This window comes from Sus scrofa, chromosome 8 (assembly GCF_054392235.1).
Source record: "Sus scrofa isolate SSC_HxYL_T2T_F1_AM1 chromosome 8, Sscrofa_HxYL_maternal_Yorkshire_Landrace_v2.0, whole genome shotgun sequence".
Lineage (NCBI taxonomy): Eukaryota > Metazoa > Chordata > Mammalia > Artiodactyla > Suidae > Sus > Sus scrofa.
In genome coordinates this window covers 65,710,933-65,738,452 of record NC_139390.1, presented here as the reverse complement: position 1 = coordinate 65,738,452, position 27,520 = coordinate 65,710,933, and the positions used below count along the sequence as shown (strand labels likewise).

General features: G+C 34.3%; 1 protein-coding gene and 1 long non-coding RNA gene across 4 annotated transcripts in view; one reads left to right on the top strand and one right to left on the bottom strand.

Annotated features, from left to right (window-relative positions):
* LOC110262110 (uncharacterized) overlaps window positions 1-27,520 on the top strand; it is a 476,065-nt gene that overhangs the window by 421,241 nt on the left and 27,304 nt on the right. For both annotated transcript variants that reach the window (XM_084972344.1, XM_084972345.1), the window contains exon 4: window positions 21,252-21,331. In XM_084972344.1, the coding sequence (XP_084828470.1) occupies window positions 21,252-21,331 (80 nt within the window). The remainder of the gene's footprint in view (window positions 1-21,251; window positions 21,332-27,520) is intronic.
* The window catches only part of LOC102158358 (uncharacterized), a 166,919-nt gene continuing 143,733 nt past the window's right edge, over window positions 4,335-27,520 (bottom strand). Inside the window, exons 5-7 of one of the 2 annotated variants that reach the window (XR_014812610.1) lie at window positions 24,612-24,753; window positions 23,561-23,731; window positions 4,335-6,365 (exon numbers count right to left, since the gene is read on the bottom strand). This is a non-coding gene — a long non-coding RNA (uncharacterized LOC102158358). The remainder of the gene's footprint in view (window positions 6,366-23,560; window positions 23,732-24,611; window positions 24,754-27,520) is intronic. The other variant, XR_002346685.2, reaches the window with a different exon arrangement.

The following is a 27,520-nucleotide window of genomic DNA, read 5'->3' as shown; positions in this document are numbered from 1 at the left end:
CTCAGTCGGTTAAAGATCTGGTGTTGCCATGAGCTGTGGTGTAGACCAGCAGCTACAGCTCCAATTAAATCCATAGCCTGGGAACTTCCATATGCCATGAGTATGACCCTGAAAAATAAAAAATAAAGTGTCCAAGATGGTGTCACTGGTCAGTACAGTCAAACAAAAGAATAAAATATGATCCATGCCAGTTGTTTGGACTATACAAACTAAAAATCAACTTAAACTCTTCACATTTTAAAACTTTGGCATCATGTAGACATAGCAGATATAGAAGACTATAGAAAATAATGATATGCTTTTTAGCGATTCTCTGTGGAAAAGACAGTGGGGTCTGCAGTCATGAAAAATTCAATCACCTCTTGAAACTGCACTATGACAAGAGATATAGCTTCGCATTTATTATCCTTCTACCATGAGCAAACTTTATTAAGTGCCTCTGCTTAACCAACCTTAAAATAATTTAATTTTGATCATTAATTCCTCATTAAAATACTAAACATAACAAAAGAAGGACAGATTTTATTGAATATTAAGGAAATTTTGTTTAATTCTGAGCTTCCTGCTTTATCTTTTCCTTGGCATAACAATACTCTCCTTTTTTATTACGTTAAGTTCCTTACCTTGGAGCACTTATTTAGGAAAGAGTGAAGCAAAATCTTTTTTAGTCACTGAACTCAAGTTTCCAGGTCTCCTCCAGCTTCTTCTCCAGCAATTCCCCAAGGGGAGTTTATTTAAACACATAAATGGTTATTATTAAATATATAATCAGGCACTTAAGAAAATATATTTCAAAGCACATGAATTGTCCCTGAGTCTAACGGCCTGTCATACTTAATTTAGAAGGGGTTATATTTTTTGAAGAAAGAGTATTCACCATGACAGAGGCATATTTCCTCCTAAGATGAAAATCATCCCACCAGAGGCGTGATTTCATTATAGCCCTGTAGCTTTTACAGCCCAGCATGTCAGGAGAACAGAAGCTTACTTTTGAGTCTGTCTGTGTGGTAGCTTTTTTGGAAGCTGAGAAAGACATAACTTTCTAGGTTTAGTTTCCAAGGAAGTAAAAGAGGATGTTGACCTAAAAGTTTCAACCATTTCTGGAAGGCAATGAAATTTATGGGAGGATAATAGGAAGTATAGTTATATATTTTCCTTCCAGGCCATGTTTGAGATTCATCTGCTATCTCACTTTTTGTGTTATAGCACAAGCCAGGAGGGAGGGCATAAAGAAGGTTAACTTTGGAATCAGAAGATCAGAAAAGAACTGGACTGAGTAACAGTTTTACTGCTTAGTGCCTGTGCAACCTTTAACAAAGCAATTAACCTTTAGACACTTAGTTTTATCATCTGCTAAATGGAGATTACTCTTCCTCCAGATATAAACAATAAATGAGATAGTTTTTCAAGGCACCTAGCAAAGTCACTGGCACACTGCATTGAAGTCAATAAATATTAGGCTAATTACAAGTGTACTTTAAAAACATACAGATAAACTCTGACATGGAATACATTGGCTTATTATGATTCACTGATAAGTAGCTCAAATGACTTTATCAGACTCTAGGACAGAAGGAATTATGTTTGCTTATATTATGACACCATCATCCTGAACTTGAATAATACTAACAAAATATTTGTGCTCTGAAATAATAAATGGCACAGCTTGTATATTTTGATGGGGACAATCTTTGCAAAAATATGTATGATTTAGGACTACACAAAAGTTAGTTTCTAAAAGGAAAGTCAATGCCGGGACATTCTGGGAAGACTTGAGTTAGTATGAATTGAAGACGCACACCTCAAAGGAAAAGAAAATAAATCAGGATGAGTGCAGTGAAATAAAATTTTCCTGTTTTATTTCTAGTTAGCCAACTGTGTTTGGAATTTTCAGTAGAGGTTGGAGCGGTTGTTATTACTGCCTCTTGTGATGTGATACCATATATATTATATGAGTATAAACTATAAGCAAGGCAAAGCACTTAAAAAAATTTCTTGGAAAATTCAAAGGAAATATCATTTAAAATTTGCTAATTATGTTTCTATAACTGAAAATTTTTAGTCTTTTGCAAATATGTATCCCAGGTTAGGGGTCTAATGAGAGCTGCCGTCAGCCTATGCCAGAGCCACAGCAATGCAGTATCTGAGCCATGTCTATGACCTACACCACAACTCACGGCAATGCGGGATCCTTAACCCACTGAGCGAGTCATCCTCATGGATGCTTGTCAGTTTCATTAACTGCTGAGCCACTACAGGAAGTCCTAAAATATTTTCAATATACATTTCTCAAATATGCCTTTAGATTTGCAATTATGTTGATATATATTCAGCTCAGCATTTATGTTTCCTTTTGGACTAATGAGATTAAACACTCCCTTAAATGACTATTTAATAGATGTTTCCTCTCAGATTCACAAACATTTATGACATTACAAATAGACCTATATATAATAGGAAGATTTTGAAAATTTGGATTTGTTAGGTAGTATTCTCCAAATGTCTTATATTTAAATATACCACTTAGTTTTATTTATTAAAATATACTCTAAAAAATTTGGGGTATAATATTAAACTACAATTCCTGTCCTCTTGTGACTAAGATAAGAGATTTGCTATTCAGTGTAGATAGCTGAATTCTTTTTTAAATTCCAACAATAGTCAAAATGTTAAAATACTGCACTTCAAAATGAGTTTTAAAAATAATTTGAACTACATATAAAATTTTGAACTTAAAGTTATGCCAAATTCATAAACTTGGTTTTAGCTCTTTATTAAAGTGCAGAAAAACCTAATGTTTGGTCTTCATCAATGACTACCCCAATATGTCTTTTTTTCACTTTATTAGCAGTATAACTAAACAAATGAATTGTAGCCTCAGCTGAGTCAAATGACATTTTTTAGTGATTAGAAATGCTTCTCTCTTATTAAACATATCTCTTCTTTTTCATGATATACTCTATTTCCCACACTTGATTACTGGTTATTAAAATTTGGGGATGTGCAAAGTGTCTTGGGAAGAAGAGTTGGGAGAGTTAAGATGGATTTAAAAAGACATAGCTAGACAATAAATTCAAGGATGATTTTATAAGAAAACAAGGCAAGGATATTAATTTTATAGAAATATAATTTCTAGATATCCACTCACTGTTTAGTTATAAAATATACAAAATATTAGAACACATTTTAATTAACTAATAATGAAACCTACACAAAGGGAAATCACTTAGAAGATCAAAACTAATTGTAGACATCAATCCAAGTAGATAACATAGTGATGGGCTGCAGTCTTTCTGAAATGCATCTTTAAAACGATAGCCAAATGTGGTTAAGATTAGAAAAAATTATTGACTACATTGTAATGTACTGCATTAACATTAAAAAGTTGGGAAAAATGATTAAATGAACAGATACAGTAAATAACCCTGATAAAATTTAACATCCATTCATGAGAAAAATAGCAAATTAAGACAAAGAGAGAAGTTCCATAACCTTATAAATAATATCAGCCCCAAATTTATAGGAAACATCATATTCTATGAGGAAGTATAAAAATCATTACTTGTAAAATCAAGAAACAGGCAAATATAGTCAATACCATTGATTTATATTCATAAATTGAATAATTATTCAGTATTTCCCTGGAGGCCTCACCAATTCAATAAGACAAGCAAAAAAACTAAATAATATAAGAATAAGAAAATAAGAAAAATATTAATATTGCCATATCTATGATTGTTTACATATGTACATGAAACAATAGAAAAACTTTATAATTAAAAGTAGTAATTTTGTTGAATATTAGGTAATAGAAATAATTGTATTTTCCACATCAGAAATAACAAGTAAAGGAGTTCCCATTGTGGCACAGTGGAAACGAATCTGACTAGGAATCATGAAGTTGTGGGTGTGATCCCTGGCCTTGCTCGAAGAGTTAAGGATCCAGTGTTGCCATAAGCTGTGGTGTAGGTTGCAGACTCGGCTTGGATCTGGCATTGCTGTGGCTGTGGTGTAGGCTGGCAGCTATAACTCTGATTAGACCCCTAGCCTAGCCTGGGAACCTTCGTATGCTCTGGGTGTGGCCCTAAAAAGCAAAACAAACAAACAAACAAATAACAGTAAATATAATAAAAATAATAACTATAGAAAAATAAATATAAGAATTTTAATAATAACTCCAAAATAGGTATTATTGCAAATAGGAATTAATTTTAAAATAATATACATGAGCTTTATAGCAAAAACTATAACTTGGATAAGGATTTTAGAAAATTATCCGTATATATAGATAGCTATTACATAAAAATATAGCAACAAGAAAATCCAAATATTAAGGAAAATTATATCATTTAATATGAAAAAAATCAACTTTCTACCTCCATTTATCTATTATTTCAAAACATTAATATCAAGTAGTCTTGCTTATTAAAATAAAGTTTTCACAGTAAAGAAACATTTTAGAAACCAAATTAGTTGTAGAAATAAAGTGGCAATATTTTAATGAAAAACAAGAACTATTCTGAATGACTATTTAAAATATAATAATAGAAAAACATATTTTAAAAAACTCTGCTGGTTAGAAATTTGAAATCTTGAACTACAAACATAACTGGAGGACATCATGGCCCCTCAGTAGCAGATAGGCTAAATTAAAATAATACAGATTCACTTTACTCTTAGGATTCAATTCTATTGCCATTAAAGTTCCTTGTTTTGTATGACGACTTTAACAAATAAAAAGGAAGATATGGAATTACATTTTCGTATTCATTCACCTGAAGTTCTGAATTAGGGTCCATATTTTATATCCTCTACTTTTCCTTTTGTCTTTGCTATGTAACCTATAATACACTGTCATAGACAGAAAAGCAGCCACATTTTGCAAACTGAAATGGAAGAGATTACACTGTTATTTGTTCAGAAGTGTGTAAACGAAATGATTTAGCTCTAAGGATTTGTGCATGGATGTGTAACAGATGGACTGTGCTTTAAAGGTAACAATTCAAGCACTCCCTCCCCACCCCAAAGGAAGCAGATATTTAGATTTATAATTACATTATATAGAAAGTTAATTAATGAAATTAAGGTGAAATTTTTGAATAGGTGTCCTTTAAATTTTGATTTCTCCTTTTCTCCTTTTTCTTAAGGATTTTCTTTAACCATACTGAGTAAGATAGCAGTATTGTTTAAGCACAGATCTTTATGGGTGTTAATGAAGCAGGAACAAAGATCTGATAGGTTCAGACATCTCTATAGAAGATCTTTTTGCAGGGGATTAGTGCCAGTTATGCTTTCTTCACACTGATAATAAATTAAGATTATATATTACTTCCGTATGGTTTTCCTTGCCATATTATGATAATTGTTATGATGCTAATTAGTAAATCGTGTATTTGTTCACCAGTTTAATTTGTTTTGGTTTTTTAAATTATGGGAACAAATTAGCATGGCATATGACACAAAATCACAATAGCATAATAAGTAAAAGAAAATTAATGAATTTGCATATAGAAGTTACTCGGAAGACAGTTCTTTTTATTACTATTATTATTGAACATATTTTTTTATTTTAATTTTTCTTTTTATTTTTTGAAATGCAGGGTGATGATTTATCTACTCTGGGTGAAAATTTCCATTAAATTAGGCAATATAGTAGACCCTTCTGAAATTTGAAATTATACTTACTATTAACACTACAAAGGTGAATTTTTTATTCTATGAAGGACTTCCTGAATTTTTCACTGAAAATGTATACAAGAGGTTTGTCTATGATAATTTTCCAGAAACCCTTTGCATGCACAATGTCTCTGCACAAGGTAGGTTAATTAAGCTCTCTGTTAGTGTTTTATGTCCAAGAGCAAAACCATTAAAAATCTTGTAGAAGAAAATTGTTATTTTACTAAAACTAAATTTTAAGAACAATGAAATCAGATTCTTATCATCTTCATATGTAAAGATAACTGGCATGTAGTAGGCAGGCAATTTTAATTTAAAAATGAATAAATACCTAAATGGATGAATGGTATCCTAATAACTATAAACAGTTCTTTCTGTTTTTACTAATTTATTGTTGCATTAGGAGACCCAAGTTTTATATTGTATGTAGTATGATAGCATTAGATTTGCTTTGGGGTAGAATGTACTGAAAGGGAAGCATAGTCTCTGGGTGACTAGTCATACATTATAATGGAATAGCATAAAAAGATGCACAGAAATAAAATGAGAGTATTGGCGACCTGCTGGCATATCATGTGCCAATTCTTTTCCCTTCAGAAAGTCTCCATTTAGTGAATGTGAAGTCCAGTTGTTGGAGTTTCATTTGTGACTGATGAAGGCAGCTCATGTCTGGGTGCCAAGATAATCACCTGGAAAGCAAGGAGATCTGTTGTCATATAGACCCAAAACAAAACCTGATGTTTACACAGAGACCTTTGGCACAGGTTGCCAGTCCTTGAAGCCAAGCAACCTCTGCATAGAATGGCTTAGGAGAGGAAAAGAGATTGGGATTCTTTGTATTCCTTTGTTTGGTTTGATTAAGCTGGTGTCTAAAAGGTAATTGATACTCTCAGAGGCATAAATGGCCTCCCAGTTCAGATTGAATTTAGGTTTTTGTTGCTGATGTCAATTCTCCTGAGAATTTATTCATTAAAAATGGTTTTCTTTTTTCTATTTCACATGATAAGAGGTTCCAGACCAGAGATTCCATGAAAGAGAATACTCAAATATGATTAATGATTTACATAAAGCCTGACTTGTCTTTTTTTCAAAAGGGAATGAATGTTAACAAGAGTTTTCTTATTCCTTTTTCTGGGAAAGTTAAAGGTTTTAGATTTAGGTCATTACAAAAGGAATTTCCATGAGTTTCTCAATACACTTTAATTAATCTCTATATTGAATTGAATAGTGCCCCTGTAAATAAGTCCACTTGGAACCTATGAATGTGATGTTATTTGGAAATGAGGTCTTGACAAATGCAATCAAGTTTTAAGATTACAATAGACCCTAAATCCAAGATTAATACTATCCCTCTAAGAGAAGGGAAATTTAGACACAGACAAACACACAAGGAAAAGTCCCTGTAAAATGGAGACAAAGAAACAACAAAACAGGTTTCCACTGTGGCTAAGTGGGTTAATAAACCAACCAGTATCCATGAGGATGTGGGTACGTTCCCTGGCCTCACTCAGTGGGTTAAAGGATCTAGCATTGCCATTGCCACAAGCTACAGTGTAGGTCACAGATGTGGCTTGGATCTAGCATTGCTGTGGCTGTGGTGTAGGTTGGTGGTTGTAACTCAGATTTGACCTCTAGTGTGGGAACTTCCATATGCCACTAATGTGGCCCCCCCAAAAAAAAGAAGGAGGAAAGAAACAACAAAATGTCAGAAAGAGAATTTAAGGAAACAATCCCGTTTACCATCATATCAAAAAAAAAAAAAAAAAATACCTAGGAATAAACCTACCTATGGAGGCAAAAGACCTGAACTCTGAAAACTCTAAGACACTGGTGAAAGAAATATAAGATGATATAAACAGATCGAAAGATATACTGTGTTCTTGGGTTGAAAGAATCAAATATTGTTAAAGTAACCATACTACCCAAGATAATCTACAGATTAAATTTATTTCTATCAAATTGCCAATGACATTTCTCACAGAACTGGAAAAAGAAATTTTAAAAATTTTTGGAAAAACATAAGACCCTGAATAGCCAAAGCAGTCTTGAGAAAGAAAAATGGAGCTGGAGGACTCAGACTCCTTGACTTCAGACTATGCTACAAAGCTACAGTAATCAAAATAGTATAATACTGATACAAAAACAGAAATGAGTCAATGGAATAGGACAGAAAGCCCAGATATGAACTCATGTACTTAAAGTCAGTTAATCTATGACAAAGGAGGAAAGAACATACAATGGAGAAAAGACAGCCCCTTCAATAATTGGTTCTGGAAAAACTGGACAGCTATGTGTAAAAGAACCAAATTAGAACATTCCCTAACAACATATACAAAAGTAAACTCAAAATGGATTAAAGACCTAAATTTAAGAACAGATACTATAAAACTCCTAGAAGATGACACAGGCAGAACAATCTTAAACATAAATCACAGCAATGCTTTTTTTTTTTTTGATCCATGCCCTGGATTAATGGAAACAAAAACAAACAAATGGGGCCTAATAAAACTTAAAATCTTTTTTGCAGCAAAGGAAACCATAAGCAAAAAGAAAATACAAACTACAGAATGGTAGAAAATATTTTCTAATGATTTGACCAACAACGAATTAATTTTCAAAATATATAAAAACACATATAGCTTAATATAAAAACAAACAAATAACCCCATAAAAATGTGTGGAAGATCTAAATAGTCATTTCTCCAAAGAAGACATACAGATGGCTAACAAGCAGATGAAAAGATGCGTAACACCACTGATTGTCAGAGAAATGTAAATCAAAACTACAAAGAGATATTATTCTAGACCAGTTAGATTGGACATTATCAAAAAGTCTACAAAAATAGATGCTGGGAAGGATGAGGAAAAAAGGAACATTCCTACACTGCTGGTGGGACTCTAAATTGGTGCAGCCTCTATGGAAAATACTATGGCGATTCCTTAAAAAATCTAAAAATAGTCACAATATGATCCAGCAATTCCACTCCTGAGCATAAATCTGAAGAAAATTCCAACTCCAAAATGTACATGCACCCCCATGTTCATAGCACCACTATTTACAATAGCCAAGACATGGAAACCACCTAAATGCTCATTGAGAGATGAATGGATAAAAAAGATATGATATACATACAATGGAATGTTACTCAACCATAACAAATAATGAAATATTACCATATGTAGCATCAAGGATAAATTTAGAGATCATAGTAAGTGAAGTAAGACAGAGAAAGAGAAATGTCATAGGATATCACTTACATGTGGAATGTAAAAAATGATACAAATAAACAAATGAACTTAGAAAAAGATTCACAGACATAGAAAATAAACTTATGGTTACAAAAGGGGAAGGGGATGAGAAGGCTAATTTTGGAATCTGGGATTTACAGATATATACCACTACATATAAAATAGACAAACAATAAGGACCTACTGCATAGCACAGAGAATTATATGTAATATCTGTACAATAATCCATAATGCAGAAGAATCTGAAAAAGAATAGATGTATGTGTAACTGAATCACTTTGCTATACATCTGTAACAATGTAAATTAACTATACTGTAATTAAAAAATAAAACAAAAAATGGATGCAAACACTGGAACAACAAAGATTGTTGGTAATTAACAGAAACTGGGAAAAGCAGAGGAAGAATTCATCTCCCTGCCCCACCTCCACAAGCTTCTGAAGGAGCATGGTCTTGCTGACAACCTGATTTGAACCTCTGGGTTCCAGAACCTCGAGACAAAGATTTTTGGTTTTTTAAGCCTCCAAATTTATCTTAGGAAACAAATTCAGATTTTTGTGCTGGGAAGTTGAGTGCTACTGTACCAAATACTTAAACATGGATGTGACTATATTAAACACATGGAGATTTTTCATTTGAACAAAGAGTATGTTCTCTTTAAGGTAATTCACAGATGCTAGAAGTGTTTGGAGGCACATGATAATAAAACATGAACAGACTTGAAGGGATTGTTGGTAAAAATATGGACATGAAAAGTGATTCTAGTGAGGACTCAAATAATGAACAAAACTATACAAAAAGTTACTACCATCTTAGAGAATACATATATTACCATAAATTAAAATGTTGCTAGAAACATGAACATTAATGGCTTTTCTGGCTATGTCTCACATGGAAATGAGAAACATGCAATTGGAAACTGGAGGAAAGGACATCCTTGTCATAAAGTAGCAGGAAACTTGGCTGGATTGTTTTCTGCTATTGAACTCTGGAAAATAATACCCGAAAGCAATTAATTTAGACATTCAGCTGAGGAGATTTCTAAATCAAGTTTAGAAGATATAGCGTGATTTCTCCTTGCTGTTTATAGTATATTATGAGAGGAAAGGGCTAAGTTAAAGAATGAACTTCTCAGTTAAAAGGAACCACATTTAATGATTTGGAAAATTTTCAGCCCATCCAGATAGCATACCCAAGGAAGAGGGCCACATGTGCAGCTGAATAACCATTTATTAAGGTAGCAATTAAGCATGTGCTTAGGCATGTGACTTAGGGATCCAACAATCATCTCAGCGGAATACAGGGATAAAGATAGAATTATCCACAAAGGCTCTGTTGTGATGTCCAATGGCATGGATCTTCTCAAAACTCATAGAAGACAAACAGGGTGTTGAGACTTTTATACCAGTGGAAACACTGACAGCCTGAACTGAAAGGGACAGAAATGGAATGGATGTCTGTTGTTTTAAACCATCAATTCTATTTTAATTAACTATAACAGTCCTAGGAAATTAATATAATCTCTAAAATAAGCAAAACACTGTTCTTAGGTTCTGTGCCTAAGGAAGGAATGCGATCTTTTAGATGGGGAGTTGCCTGAGATGAGCTAATTGTGACTCATTGTCTTGAAAAGTATCTCTAATCTCTTACATATTACGAGTTCAAGTATAAAAGATATGTATATATTTATACACATATTCATTACCATTATCATATCCACAGATATAAGCCCATTTTCATAATTATATCTACATTTATATCACACTATAAAAGAATAAATAGCACAGGAAAACAAGAAAAAATTAAATCAGGGGACTAAGATATACTAAAGTTAAACAAATATGCAAATAGAGTTCAAGAACACTTTATAGGTTAGATCACAGGTAGGCACAGTGATAAATAACTTATATGCCTATGGGTGATATTCAGATAAATTAAATCAATGAAACAATGTGATATATATCAAACACATGGAGATATTTTCATTTATACAAAGAAGTGTGTTCTCAGAATTTTCTTGAAACTATTATTTCATAATGCTTTCTGATTCTATCAAAATCCATTTTTCCACTCTTGATTGAGACTTTGGTATAGTCACATGGTCTTTGTGGCAATGACTTAAATCTACAATTGTAGAGTAAAACCGGCCATAGAAAATACATAAAGGAATAAGCATAGCAGGCTAGATTTGGCCCATAAACCCTAGTTTCCTGATCTCTGCTCTAGATGATAATAAAAGAATACTTTTGTTGTCTACCAGACAGGTGTGTAAGCATCTACACAATATAACATCTGCCATTAAATTAGAAGTCTAGGCTATATAATATGTGGAATACAACAGTGGCAATCTTACTAGGTATGATTTAGGCATACTCAACACTGGTCCTTGTTATGCACTGCTGCCCTGATGTACAGTTCTGAATGTGTTAGTTTCCTGCAAAAATATCTTGATAGGCTTTCCCACTAAAAAAGAGGAAAGTTCACAGTTCAGCCTTCCAGCCCCTAGCCACTTAACACATATTATTAAATTGAAATATTGTCTCCTTCTTTTTGGCCATTCTTTCCCTTCCAATTTGATAGGTTCATAATAACATCTAGCTCAAGTGGTACTTTTTTGCTTTCTCTAATGAAATTGTTCTTCATCCCCCAAGTAGATGTCTATTCTGCTCGAATTCCCATAGAATTTGTTTTATTTATACTTTTCTTCTAGCATTTCATTATTTTATTCTGCTCTTATCCTTTGTGTAATACATTATCTTTTATATTTTATTTTATTTTTTCTTTTACAGCCACACCCAAAGTATATGGAAGTTCCCAGTGTAGGGGTTTAATCAGAGCTGCAGCTGGGCCTATGCCACAGCAACAATGGATCTGAGCCACACCTATGACCTACACTGCAGCTTGCAGCAGTACCACATCCTTAACCCACTGAACGAGGCCAGTGATCAAACCCAACATCCTCACAGAGACAACATTGGGTCCTTAATCCACTCATCCACAACAGGAATTCCATTTTCCTCCTATTATAATAAGATTTTTGAAGTTAGTGCTGGTGTCTGATTTATCCTCAGTTTGTTCCCAAAGTATCTCATGAGGTACCAAATAAATACTATTTTTCTGAATTAATGTATTAGGTGAAATTGTGACACAGCTTTATTTAGAAGATTTGATTTTGTAGTATCTTATTTATAGACTTATTCTAAATTATCCCATTTTTCACAGAGTTTAAATCATTTTTCATAAGGTTTTTTTTCTTGCTATAGCTATTTTACACATTATACACACATATTTTTTAATATTCTTCAAAAATATTTGATTAAATACATGAATACTTAAATGAGAAATGCTCTGTTACAATAAAATGAGTGGGTATTGTGGGACAGGAGTGCTAAATTCAATAACCTTGTTTTCCATCCTGACTCTCATTTACCTGCTACCTGATTATGAAAAAATTCCTTAAACTCTTAACTTCAGACTTTTAATCTATAAAATGGATAATAAAAATATCTACCTCATAGAGGTTCTCTTAGAAGTAAGTGCTCAGATTAAGCATTGATGAATAATAACATCAATTATCTGGGTTTTTTTTGGTATCATTAATCAACAGTAAGTGGCAACTATATGTATGTATGTGCGTGTATGTATGTATTTATATATGTGAAAAAATTTATACATAATTCTAGATTTATACTCTCATCATTAATACATTGTAATAATTTTCACATTTTAAACAACTAAAGCTAGACTTTTGTTTACATTAGTTTCCAAGTCTGCAGTAACAGCTGCTAACATATGGCAGTAGTGCAACCACAGCAAACATTGCATATTGGTCCCTATGTGGTGTCAATGACAGCACTTCTAAATACAGCAGATATAGTTAACTGAGCAATTTAAGTAAAACACAATTTGTAATAAGTCAGCATTACTATTTATATTGAGTAAAGCAATTTACATAAGAATGCATGAAATATGTAAGGATTGAAAAATAATCACAATCTATTTTCAACAGAGAATCATTACAAATTTTCATAGTATTTTTTTGTCTCTTCTTTTTAACATAAACCAATATGAGATGCTTCTTTGGCTATATCTTTTCACAAACTGAAGAAAAAAATTCTTAAATTCATATTTAACAGATTAGAGTTATCTTACTTTAGTTCATAAATATAAATCATTAATAAATAAAACATCATAGGCCACAGCAACGAAAACACAGTACATGCTTAAAGTCTGGAAAATTATTCCATTTTCATGTTATACTTAAGAATTTAACAATTCTTTTCTTCAGTGAATAACACAAACTTTCTATTCAAAATTGAATCCTCTGAGGATTAGGACTTTGATAGCTGAGTTATTTTCTGGTTTATGAAGCCACTGCCTCTGTGAGAACTTAGAAGCTATAAAATATTCTAAGTCTACTGGTGGCTACAAGTCAGTAAACTATACTCTCAAAACTTTGGACATACTTATTAATGTAACAGTTGAACATTTCAGTAGTAGCTTAATATGCACCAGTTAAATAGTGAATTAGATTCTCTACCATGTCAAAGTAAAAGAACATCTCTAAACATGGTGTAAATACATGGACACTCTCTAAGGTATTATTACCAAGCAGCAGAATTTAAAAATGCATTTTGAAATGTATTACTCTTGAGGCAGCCAGGCAACAAATGCTGTTGTTTAAATGCCTCAGGGTCTTCAGTGAAGAAATATCTAGTTAAATGAATAACCTCAAAGGATTGTAGGAGTGTTGTAGACTGAGGACAAATGTAAATTCAGTAAACTTCTTTGAGCCTGTGGTCTTTTGAGTCAAGAAAACTCATGTGAATAAAATGAATGTCTTCTGTTATAGATATTATATGCTTTTTACAGCCAGTAGACACTAAAACAACCTGTTTATTTCTATTATTATTGGCTAGCCACTTAAATGGTTCTCAGTTGTCTTTATCAACATAAAGGTCTGTCCTGGAGATTAGACATTTAGACTTGCAGAATTCTCAGTATTGTCACTTTCACTTGGATTTTGTACTACAATGATCCTGTTAAGACCCAAGAAATCACAACTTAAAAACAACTTTAAAATAACTTCTGTATATGTATGTAAACACACAATGTTACAAAAAGAATGCCAAGACATCATTTGGTGAAAATATTTGAAATTACATAATGTGAAGGAATCTATAGCAGTTTATCAATTTGTTTGATAATCAAAATAAATAGAATAAGCTTACTTAAGAAATCATGTGATAAAATGAGGATATTCATTAACTTTTAGAGATGAATCTTAGTGAATTGGAAACAGTTGAGGACATAATGCATTTGTCTTAGAGTTTTATCTGCTACAAATAATATTTTAGCATTTATGCACACCCTTAAGCAGGATGGAAAATGGGGGGGTAGCTATGTGGAAGAGAAAAGAGAACTATGTAGGGGAAAAAAATACTCTAATTCAGACTAGGAGAATTATTACTCTCTAACAATAGTCACAGTGATAGTAAGAAATGCTAAGAGGTTGGTTATAATAGGTTATAGAAGCAATACCTTCTGTGGTTTGAGTTTCTTTATTAAGGGCATAAGAGTTTTATTTCAGGAACTCTAAGTTAGAAAAATTTGGAGTTTGACAGACTTGTTAAATCTCACTCCCTCCACTTACAACTTTGTTTACTTGACCAAATTTATTAATCAATTTGAGATTTGGTTTGTTTGGTATAAAACTAAAATAATTTTTATAAAACATTCTATCCAAAAGCACCAGAATGCAGTCTTCACAAGTGAACATGGAACACACTCCCTGATAGATCACATCTTAGGAGACAAATCAAGCCTTGTTAAATTTGAGAAAACTGAAATCATATCACACATCTTTTCCAACCACAATATTAAGGGATTAGGAATCAATTACAAGAAAAACATGGAGTTCCTGTTGTGGCACAGTGGAAAGGAACCAACTAGTATCCATGAGGATATGAGTCCAACTCCTGGCCTTGCTCAGTGGGTCAGGGATCTGGCATTGCCATGAGCTGTGGTGTAGGTCACAGATGCAGCTCAGATGCCACATTAATGTGTCTGTGACATCAGCCGACAGCTGTAGCTCCTATTCAACCCCTAACCTGAAAACATAGCCACATGCTGCAGGTATGGCCCTAAAAACAAACAAACAAACAAAACAAAAAAACTGTAAAAAACCAAACATGCAGAGGCTAAACACTATGTTACTAAACAACCAATGGATCACTGAAGAAATCAAAGAGGAAATAAAAAATACTTAGAGACAGAAGGAGACAAGTTAGCAGAGTAGAAGGACTTGAGCTCACCTCCTCATGAAAATGCCAAAATCACAACTAACGGATGGACGGTCATTGATATAAAAGACTAGAAAGTACCAAAAAAGATATTCTCCACACAAGGAAGCCACAAGGAGATAGTAGGAAGGGAACGTTTATGATATAACCTGATCCCATACCTGCCAGAAAGGCTACAGATAAACTAGAAAATAACTGTATCACAGAGGCCCTCCCACAGGAGTGAGATTTCTCAGCCCTGTGTCAGTTTCCCCAGCCTGGGCATCTGGTATCAGGAGGAGAAGACCCAGAGCATTTGGCTTTGAAGGCCAGAGGGGCTGGAGTGCAGGAATTCTACAGGACTGGGGGAAAAAGAGCCTCCATTCTTAGAGTGGGCACACAAGGTTTAATATGCAGTGGTTCCCAGGGCAAAGCAGTGACTCCATAAGAATCTAGACCAGAGCTACCTTTGGGTCTTAGAGAGCCTCCTGAAAAGGCAGGGGGGCGGGTGTCAGCTGGGGCTAACTGTGGAGGAAGGAAACCAGAGATGGAAGCCTTGGTTAATAATAATTGGTGCAAGCTCTCTTGGAGACTTCCATTTTAGAAGCAAAACCTGACCCTACCCAACAGTCTGCATGCTCTGGTGCTGGGAAGCCTCAGGCCAAACAACCAATAGGGCTGGAACACAGCCCCACCCATCTCAGACAGGCTGTGTGAAGTTGTACTGAGTACACAGCTTCTACTAAACACAGTCTCCACATGGCACTGCCCACGAGAGGGATAGGACCCAGCCCTACCCACAAGTAGACTGGAACCAATCCCTCCCACCAGGAAGCCTGAACAAGACCCTGGATCAAATTCACTCACCAGGGGGCAGAAACCAGAAACAAGAGGGGCTATCAACCTGAAGCCTGTGGAAAGGAGACCACAAACAGAGGAAGTTAGATAAAATGATACAGCAAAGAAATATGTTCCAGATGAAAGAACAAGGAAAAAAAAAAAACACAGAAGAATAAGTGAAGTGGAGATAAACACACTGCATGAAAAAGAATTCATAGTGATGATAGTAAGGATGATCCAAGATATCAGAAAAAATATGGAGGCAAAATATGAGAAATTATAAGAAATGTTTAACACAGAGCTAGAAGAATTAAAGAACAGAGATAAATAATACAATAACTGAAATTAAATATGAAATAGAAGGATCAATAGCAGAATAAATGAGGCAGAAAAATTAGTAAGCTTGAAGACAGATTTGTGGATGTCATGTAAAATAGCATAAAGAAAAAAGAATGAGAAGAAATAAAGACAGTCTATGAGATATCTGGGACAACATTAAATGCTCCAACATTTGCACTATAGGAATCCCCAAAAGTGAGGAGAGAAAGAAAGAGCTGGAGAAAATATTTGAAGAGATAATAGACAAAAATTTCCCTTACATGGGAAAGAAACACTAAGTCCAGGAAGCACAGAGTCCCATATAGGATAAACCCAAGGAGGAACACACAGAGACACATATTAATCAAATGACCAAAAGTAAAGATAAAGAGAAAATATTAAAGGAAAGAAATAAATAATATGTAAGGGAATCTCCATAAGGTTATCAGCTGATTTTTCAGCAGAAACTCTGCAGGCCAGAAGGGAATGACATGATATATTCAAAGTTATGAAAGGGAAAACTTATAACAAAGAATACACTATCCAGCGAGTCTCCCATTCAGATTCAATGGAGAAATCAAAGCTTTGTAGACAAGCAAAAGTTATGGTAATTCAGCACCACTAAACCAGTTCTATAACAAATGCTAAAGGAATATCTCTAGTTGGAAAAAAAAGGTCACAAATAGAAACAAGAAAATTATGAATGGGAAAGTTCACTAGTAAGGGAAAACATAGTAAAGGTAGGACATCATCCACAGACAAATAGGATATCTAAACCAGCAAATGTAAGAAGAGGAGAGTACAAAGGCAGGATATTGGAAAGGCATGTGAAATGAAGAAACCAGCAACTTTAAAACAATCTTGTACATATAAATATCAAAATCTCATTGCAAATGCAAACAAAAAACAAAAAAATACAATAGATTCACACACACACAAATAAAAAGCAATTCAAACACAACATTGAGACAGTCATCAAACCACAAGAGGAGAGAACACAAGAAGGAGGGAAGAAAAACAGGCCTTAAAAAAAAATCTAAAACAACTTTCAAGTAGTAATAAGAACATATCAATAATTACTTTAAATGTAAATGAATTAAATGCTCCAACTGAATGTCATAGACTGGCTGAAAAGATACATGTATATATGCTACCTACTAGAGGCCCAATTCAGACTTAGGGACACATATAACTGAAACTGAAGGGATGGGAAAAGAAAGAAGAGATCTCTTCCATGAAAGAAGAGATCCAAAGAAATTTCAGGAGTAGGAATACCCATATCAGACAAAATTCACTTTAAAATAAAGACAGTTAAAAGAGACAAGTATGACATTACACAATGATCAAAGGAACAATCTGAGAAGCTATAACAATTATAAATACATATGCACCCAACATAGGAGTATCTCAAAGCAAATGGTAACAGCCATAAAAGGAGAAATCCACAGTAACAGAATTTAAATGGGGAACTTTTAATACCCTGATTAAATCAATGAACAGATTATGTAGACAGAAAATTAATAGGGAAATATAAGCCTTAAATGACACAGTAGACCAAATAGACTTAGAACATTACATCCAAAAGCAGTAGAATACACATTCTTCTCAAGTGCACATGGAACATTCTACAGAATAGATCACATGCTAGACCACAAATTAAGGCTTAGAAAATTGAAACCACAGCAAATATTTTTTTTCTGACAACAACACTATGAAACTAGATATGAAATACAAGAAAAAAATGTAAAAAATTTAAACAGTGGAGACAAAATGACATGCTATTAACAAAAAATTATCACTGAAGAAATAAAAGAGGAAATAAAAATAAAATACTCAGAGTCAAGTGAAAGTGAAAACACACTGATCCAAACCATCTGGGACACAGAAAAAGTAGTTCTAAGAAGGAAGTTTATAGCAATACAACCTGACCTCATGAAAAAAGAAAAATCTCAAACAACTTAACATAACGCCCAAATCAATTAGAGAAAGAAGAACAAAGAAAGCCCAGTTAGTAGAAATTAAGAAATCATAAAGATTCAGAGAAGGCAAAAAATGAGATAGAGATGAAGAAAACAATAGAAAAGATCAATGAAATTTAAAGTTGGTTCATTGACAAAATAAAATTGACAAACTTTTGCCTGACTCATTGTTAAGAAAAAAAGGGAGAGGGCCTAATATTAAAAATGAAAAATGAGAAGTTACAACCACAGAAATACAAAGCATCATTAGAGACTACTCCAAGCAATGTAATACTATTACTGTATGCCAATAAAATGGACAACCTTGAAGAATGGAAAAATTCTTAGATAGTTACAATTTCCCAATATCGAACAAAAAAGAAATAGAAAATATGAACAAACCAATCACAAGTACTGAAATTGAAACTGTGATTAAAAGACTTCCAACATATAAAAGTCTAGGACCAGATGGCTTCACACATGAATTCTATCGTACATTTAGAGAAGTGTTATTCCTGATCCTTCTGAAATTCTTTCAAATAATTGCAGAAGAAGGAACACTCCCAAGCTTATTCTCTGAAGTCACCATTACCCTGATGCCAAAACCAGACAAAGAAATAATGAAAAATAAAATTATGGGCCAGTATCATTGATGAACATAGACTCAAAAATCCTCAACAAAATGTTAGCAAACTAAATTGAACAATATATTAAAAGGATCATACACCATGATCAAATGGGATAAAAAGAATTTTCAATACACACAAATCAATCAGTGTGATACGCCTTATTAACAAACTGAAGAGTAAAAACTATGTGACCATTTCAATAGATGCAGAAAAATATTTTTACAAAATCCAATACCAATTTATGATCAAAAACTCACCAGGAAGTGGCCATATAGCGAACCTACCTCAAAATAATTATAGTCATACATGGCAAACCCACAGCCAACATCATACTCAATGATGAAAAATTGAAAGCATTTCCTCTAAGATCAGGAGCAAAACAAAAATGTCCACTCGCATGACTTTTATTCAACATACTTTGGATGTCTATCCATGGTAGTGAGAAAATAAGAAGAAATGCCTCAATTAATTAGAAAAATTAAATGAAATAACATTGGTTGCTCTGGTGACTAACGTAATCCTTGGTATACAATAAATGTGTAATTTTGGTGCTCTAACATTATTTTTTTCCTTAACTAATGAGTTAGAGACATACACAGAATTCAAGATTCACTTTGACAAGCCCATAGTTGTGACTATCTTTGTGTTGATTTGCATAAAAATCCTACTATTAATGTGGCAGATCTGTGCATTTTCTTTTTGGAATGATTCTTTCTAGTGATTCAGTTAATATTTCTATTTGTCAACTGAAACCTAGTCTCTTTCACAGGACTAGTAGAAGTAAGCCAGAGTTTTTATCATGGAATGTTGCTATATATATGAGATATATGATATATATATATGTATCTTATTACATCTTATATCATATACATGTTATTTATTATCTCATTTGTTGGGTTAATATAATCCTGATAATGTATAGAATTCTTTTGGATTTCGAATTTTTTTCTCAATTTGTTATTATGATTAAAAGTGGTATGTTAATCATGTATATCATTGTGCTAAATACATAAAAAGCAGGTCCCATTTTTTTGCAGTGGTTGAAGCTTGAGTCATGGTGCTTGGACTTTCTCCACATTTAACCTGAGTGTGTTCTTTTTATATGAAATATCAAACTTCACCATCATCTAGCTCATGGATTTTTATCTTGTGTGTATCATTACCACGAGACTTTAACATTTTGCTGAATTTCTGAAATACTCTGTGTATAGGGTCCACTTAAACTGTCATTCTAATGTCTGAGTCAATAAAGGAATTGATGTTAGTCTAGCATTCTGATATTTTGTCATTACTACCTCCCTTTCCAAATATGTACAGGATCTTCTTTAAATAATCCATTTGAAGTTTTGATCTAGTTCCAAGTTCACAGGTCCATAAATTTTTCTATTATTTTTGCCCTTTCAAAGACTGAAATATCATCCTTTCATATCTTTTCTTTCACACTTTCCAGCTAGTCACGATTGCTCAAAAATTACTACCAATGCCTTTACAGTCTCACTACAACTCTCCACAGAGACATGGTAGGATTGTTTCTGTGGCTCAAGACTGAATTCACTGAGGAACTTGTAAGTTTCTTTCACTATCTCCTCAATCATCTTTAGCTTCTGTTCAGATTATACATTTATCCTACTTTTACTAGGCTAAATCTTCTACTCTTTGGCAGAGGCAAACAGAATAAAATTCAGGTCTCATAATTCCCTCTTTCTGCTAAAATTAGTCCAAGCTATGATTATATCCTTTCTTTGTTCTTAGTTTAGTGGCTCTAGCAACATCTCACTCCTCTCCATTTTCTACCTCATATTTATAGGACAATACATTCTGGGCAGGTATTCTTGACTCTGGAATATATCATACTTTCTTTCACAGAAGAGTCGATCCCTAAATATTACTAAAGGTGTCTGGCATCTAATTTTTACCATAATGTATACTCAAATTCTTGTTCTCTAGTAACTATTAGAAATGTTGGCTATATTTATGTCCAAGAAAATATTATTTGGACTTCCTTAAATATGGTTTGAATGAAATTGAAAGGACTTGTGCATTTCAACTTTGTATTTAGATTTTCCTCCAAAAAACTGTATGACAGTATTTTCAAAATATTCTGAGAATTTTGAAAGTAAAAACGAATAACTTCTGTCTTTAGTTTTTCCTTGGAAACGGACTCTGAGATAGAAATTTGCATGTCTGTAGTCTCTTAGAGAGTGTTCTCAGAATCAGTTCTCATTATAAAGTGAAGGACAAGAGACTGGGATGCAGGGGTGTGGTTGCAATGCTCTGAATCTGAGACATCCTTATTTTAGACAAAGTGATCAAGATGTCGCACCCCTGTGTTGATTGGACACAGATGAGGACTGCCCTGGGGAAGAGAAGAGATCCTCAGGTAAGGCAGCTCCCTTTCGTTGAGAGCAGTTTTGGGGAAATGAATGTCTCAGTCCTAAGGGTTATCTGGAATGAACACCATAGCATCTATCATAATTCAGCCTTTATGCCACAAAGATCCATTTGCTTCATTTAATCAATTGATCTCCTCTTTGAACATATCCTCAGGAATTCTTATTAGTCCCTATTCCTGGGGAAATGAACAGGAGAAAGTTAATGGGACAAACTACAAACCACCTACTGAAGTTGGTCCTAGGACTGCAACTTATACTCACCTTTTCTCTACTCTACTGCTCATCTTAGAGTCTCCTTATCTTTGTTTAGAAACTCTGAAGGTCTCAGGTGCATTATTAAAATTTCTGTACCTTCACTCAGCATGCCTTTCTCATCCTATATCTGTTACATGGCAATTTATGATAAAATCTGGGCAAGGGAATACCCATAGAGGTTCCCATGGATCACCAACATGTCAAACATATTCTTTCTTGGCCCCATGGTATAATAGCAACCTATCTTTTCATGGCAATTCTGGCCACAGAGAATTAATTTTTACTGAAACCCTGTATCCAACAGTCATTGAAAAGTCAGGGTATTCTCTGATCCCTTTTTATCTATGCACATTTTGCTTGAATAAATGGCCCCAGGTCCCCCTGGGGAGGGAATGTGAGAAAATTATCTTGCATGTTTGCTGTAATTTTGCAGGGTCCTTGTTCTTGGGGAATCTTGTCTCATGGTTAATGGACTCTAAACCTGATTGGCTCAGGTTTTCTAAATTTTTGAGGATCAGCTGTTCCAAGTTCTGATAGTCAACCTTGATTTGCTATAGATTGAGTAACATCTTTGTTGCCCTTCTATTTTGTTCTTAGGGTAGTTATGTTATGGTAATCATTTCCATTATTCTTTGTGTCTCAGACTATTCTGGATACCATCTGACTTGGCCACTCATTTGATAATTATGTAGAATTATTATGCTTCTACTTGGCCTCTGATTTTTAGGGGACTCATTTCTATAATAGCATCATCTACTCTCATTCCTTGCCCAGAAAGGACAGCCCCTGTTGAGACTATCAATACAGCTGCTGTGTTATCTTTGGAGCATTCCTCCTTGCTATGGTAAATAGGTAATCTTATGTATCCATTCTAGCATGTCAACTTCTGTGAGTCAATGACCTCTTAGTCTACGCTCTACCACAGCAGTTCTGGCATTTCTCCTTTACATATGGTAGGTGACTAATCACTGCTGCCTCTAAGTCATCCAAGCTTTGTATTAGCACAAGGTTCTGGGGCCTAATCGGGGCATTAAATCCCATATAGTGGGGGGATGCTCCCATACTGATAAATTATCATCTATCCAACTTTATATATCACCTTCCTTGATCCTGCACCCTTAGGATCTATTCTCAAGCCTATTCTATTTATTCAGGTAGTATAGGTACTACAGCCCTTTTGGGTTGTAACTGCTTCTCTCTTAGCAGATTTGACATTTTTGTAACCAAATTATATTGCCTCTGAATTCTAGTTATTAGTCAAGTGGCTGAGGTGACAGATGAGGGTAAAGTCTTAGGGGGAGGGGCATATTGTCAGTTAAGGCAGGGACCTCTGAATCATCTTCATGGAGGCAGGGGATGCTAGCTTAACGGAGAGAGGTGGGCCAAGCCCAGAGGGCTCAGAGTGAACTGGGTTCTTAAAAATCTTGAGTATAATAATCCTAATGTTCCTATCTCAAATATCAGGGCCTCACTAATTCCGATCAGGACCCTGATTTTAACCTATTAACAACACTACCCTTAGAATAAAATTTTAGGCACAATCTCAAATTTTCTATTGTCTGGTTGCAGGAGATATTAGCCCCTTTAGTAAGCTTCCAAAGGGGATAATATTGCCCTCACATTTTACCTTAAGTTTGTGAGGTGATCACCTTTTTTTGTCCTCCTATATATATATATATAGAGAGAGAGATACATATATCTCCAAAGTAATCATATCACATGTGTGTGTGTGCACGCGTGCGCGCGTGTGTGTGTGTATATATATATATATATATGTATCTCCAAAGTAATCAATTTCCATAATCCTCATAAGTACTTCTTTTCCCCAAAGTTCAAAAAAACCTGAAGTTTTCTATCTGCCTGTACATTACTTTATAGTGGTTGCCCAATCCCAGTTTATCTCCAGTGAGAACTTCAACAGTTTCACCAAGACTGCCAAGGGTGATCAGTACTCCTCTTACCAGTGGGATGGTCTTCATTGCTAAGTGACTGAGTAGAAATTCAGCTTCCAAAAGCCATTTTAGAATCTGCTTTCTAGGGTGAATCCTGGCACCAGATATTGTAGGTCAGATTTCCAGAAATCAGAATCCTCTAATAGGTGAATTATCCCAGTGTGCTCTTAGAAACAACACCTGTGAGAGGGTGAGGCAGGCAAGAATGAAATAAGACAGAATTTGAACTATCGTACAAAGACAACAGAGAATTCAGCCAATCCAACACTAAGTACTAAAGTTGGAATCATTCTTCAGTGATGTACTGGATACAACAATCAGATGCAGGCTGCCCTCAAGATAGGACATATCCTTGGAGGAAGCACCCTTTTGGCCAATGAAATTCTTAGCTCTGAGCTGTTGGCCTACAGCTCTGCCAGTGGCTGAGGGAATGAATGTTGTAGTCTGTAAGGGACTATCTGGGCAGTTCTATACAGCCATCTACTGTCTGATATCATGATGTTAACAACATGGCAGAATAAAACTTATATCCATGGGAGAAAAATATAACATCATAGGGCGATACAGTGAAATGTGCTGTATTCAGTCCACATGATAATGATATGCTCAGTGAATCATTTACAATTTTCAAATAACGTACCTACAAAAATTTTAATTTGTTGGCAAAAAAGTTTTCTCTTTTCCATTAAGGTAGTTTTTAAAGAATATTGATATAATAGCTACATGCTTTCAGTTTCTTGTAGCAGACTACTCAGAAAGTGACTTAAATAATGTAGACTTTTAGTAGATGAAAACTATTACATTTAGAATGGATCAATGATGAGATCTTGCTGTATAGCACAGGGAACTATATTCAATCACTTGTGATAGGACATGTGATCATATATATATATATGTCCTATATATATATATATATATATATATGGGTCAATTTGATGTGTAGCAGAAAGTGACAAAATGCTGTAAATCAACTATAATAAAACTTAAAAAAGATAATGTAGACTTCACTTAGCAGTGACATGTGAGATAAGCATTTTAGAGGGTTAGTTCAGAAACTCACCATATCAGCAGGAGGCTAGGGTCTCCTTTATTTTCCCATGTTCTTGGTGACACTCGAAGCATTGCATCCTGACAAAAGTGTTTCACACAGTCGAAAAGGAAAGGATGGGGGGAAATTCTTGCCTTTCTTTTTGTTATTTATGCTAGAGACAAATAATAATAATAATAATAATCCTAAATCCCTTATGCTCATTGTCCAGAAAATTTTCACTTGATTACTCCTACAGTTTCAAAGAGGTGTGAAATTACTATAGTGGGTTTAAAACAATTTGATTAATTGCCTGGAACGGGGCATATTGTTTCCCACCCCAACTAAATCAGCATCTATAAGGAAGGAAAAAGGGAAATAGATGTTGGATAAGCAATTGATTCTTTTTTTTTGCAACAATTGCTGTAGGGAAATCAAGCTGATGTATAAATCAGGATGTGGAGGATGAGACGTTCACATTTAAGGGATGATAGAAGAGTGGGTGTGATTCTACTAAACATAATTTTATCAACTTGTACAGAAACAATTTTTAAAATGCTGTAGAAAACATTGCTTCAGGACAATTTGAGTAAACCTAATATCTTGGGGATCATTATATGGCATACTACTTATTATTTTGTGTTAATATACTCCTAGTTTGTCATCATTTTCACGTATGCCAAGCAAATCAGTATGCCAATTGAAAATGATGACAAGAAAATGTTCTTTTCAGTACAGTTTTTCTCCTTAAGTATTCAAAATATTCTGCTATTTCAGGAAGATGTTGGAGTATATAGTTAATTATGGAGAGCACATACTCTTATTTTTCTCTGTCACTCACACACATAAATACACACACACACACACGCTGTACCGCTATCCTGTGATAAACATACTCTTCAGATAGGTCATATGTATTTTAAAAGGATTAATTACTGGAGTTCCCGACGTGCCTCAGTGGTTAACGAATCCAACTAGGAACCATGAGGTTGCGGGTTCGATCCCTGGCCTTGCTCAGTGGGTTGAGAATCTGGCGTTGCCATGAGCTGTGGTGTAGGTCGCAGACGTGGCTCTGATCCCACATTGCTGTGGCTCTGGCGTAGGCCAGTGGCTACAGCTCTGATTCGACCCCTAGCCTGGGAACCTCCATATGCCACGGGAGTGGCCCAAGAAATGGCAAAAAGACCAAAAAAAAAAAAAAATTAATTACTTTCAAACCTACTTATGAATGAATGAATTCAATGTCTGTTTCTTTAAGTTTTTCTCACCCTCTTCTTACAGCTGACACAATTTCTTAGTTTGGCTTTCTGCCAGACAAAGTACACAAGCCTAGAGCATTTTGGCTTCTGTTGTCTAAGAACCCTCTGTTCTTTTAACATTGTTCCTCACCTACTTCTTTGGCTTCAATTCTCTCTTTTGGTAACTAAAGCAACACTCACTTGAGTGACTGATTGCAGATTTCAGCTTGCCAACTGAGCAGTCCAGAGGTTCACATTCAATGTCTTTTACTCTAAGATTTTAAATATTTTTCCCTCCTGTATTTAATCTTTTAAACAAAAATTGGATTTTTAAAAAATATTATGGCAGTATTTGCAGCATATGGAAGTTTCTGAGCCAGGGGCAGAATTGGAGCTGCAGCTGCAGGCCTACACCACAGCCCAGCAACACTGGATCTGAGCTGCATCTGTGACCTACAAGGCAGCTTGAGGCAATTGCAAGATCCTTAACCCACTGAGCAAGGCCAGGGATCAAACCCATATCTTCACAAAAACAACATTGGGTGCTTAATCCACTAAGTTATAATGGGAACTCCCAAATAATCTAATTTCTTCAAAAGATAAATATCTATATTTAAATTTCTAATTTTAATCTATCTATATTTAAATAATCTAATTTCTTCAAAAGATAAATATCTATCTATATTTAAATTTGAATCTATGTGTTTTACATTTTTCTTTCTTTTCTTTTTTTTTTTCTTTTTCAGGGCTGTACCTGAAGCACATGGAAGTTCCCAGGCTAGGGGTTGAATCCAAGCTGTAGCTGCTGATCTACACCATAGCCACAGCAGCGCCAGATCTGAGTCACACATGCAACTTTCACCACAGATTACAGCAGCACCTTAACCACTGAGTGAGGTCAGGGATCATACCCGCATCCTCATGGAACTAGTTGGGTTCTTTACCGCTGAGCCATGATGGGAACTCCCTTAATCTATATGTTTTTCAGTGAATAATAATTATTATACTTATTTTTTTTTCTCCTTCCATGGTAATGTTTTAAGAAGACTCTTAACAATGCTACACTTTTTAAAGAGACCGGTTAATGCTTATATTTTCATCTCATGATATTAACATGTAAATTGAATATGGGAATATCACATATAATATGAATAGTGAATAATATAAATTTTAAAAATAAATATGTCATATTTTAATTCTTCACTACTTTGTTTATCACCCATCCATGACTTATGTCTTGGGAACTCCAATAAGAAATGTAGCAGTAAGTGCACAATAATGTGAAAGTTTCTGTGGTGAAGAAACAAGTATCAATCTACATTTAAGTAGACTTCCACCATTTTAAGTTTATGAAATAATCAATTATTTCCATGAAGATAGGATATAATTGCAATAGCTGTAGAAGTGCATTCTTGCAAAGCATTACAATTATTTTCATTAGAACAAATTGATTTTGGATGTTTTTTTTTTTCTAAAGATCAATGAGAATTACTGAAGACCTGTAGGAAGAGTAACATAAATTGTTAAGTTATTTCTGGGCATGGTAGATAGTGGGTCAGAGGAAAAGGAGTAATAGGGTATGGAGAAAAGCTAGGGAACAACATTAGTCCAGCAATGACCAGATAATCCACACCTTAGGTACCTGAGACATACCTAATCTTCCTTAAACTATATGGTCTCAGAGGAAGACTAGCAGGTTGAGGG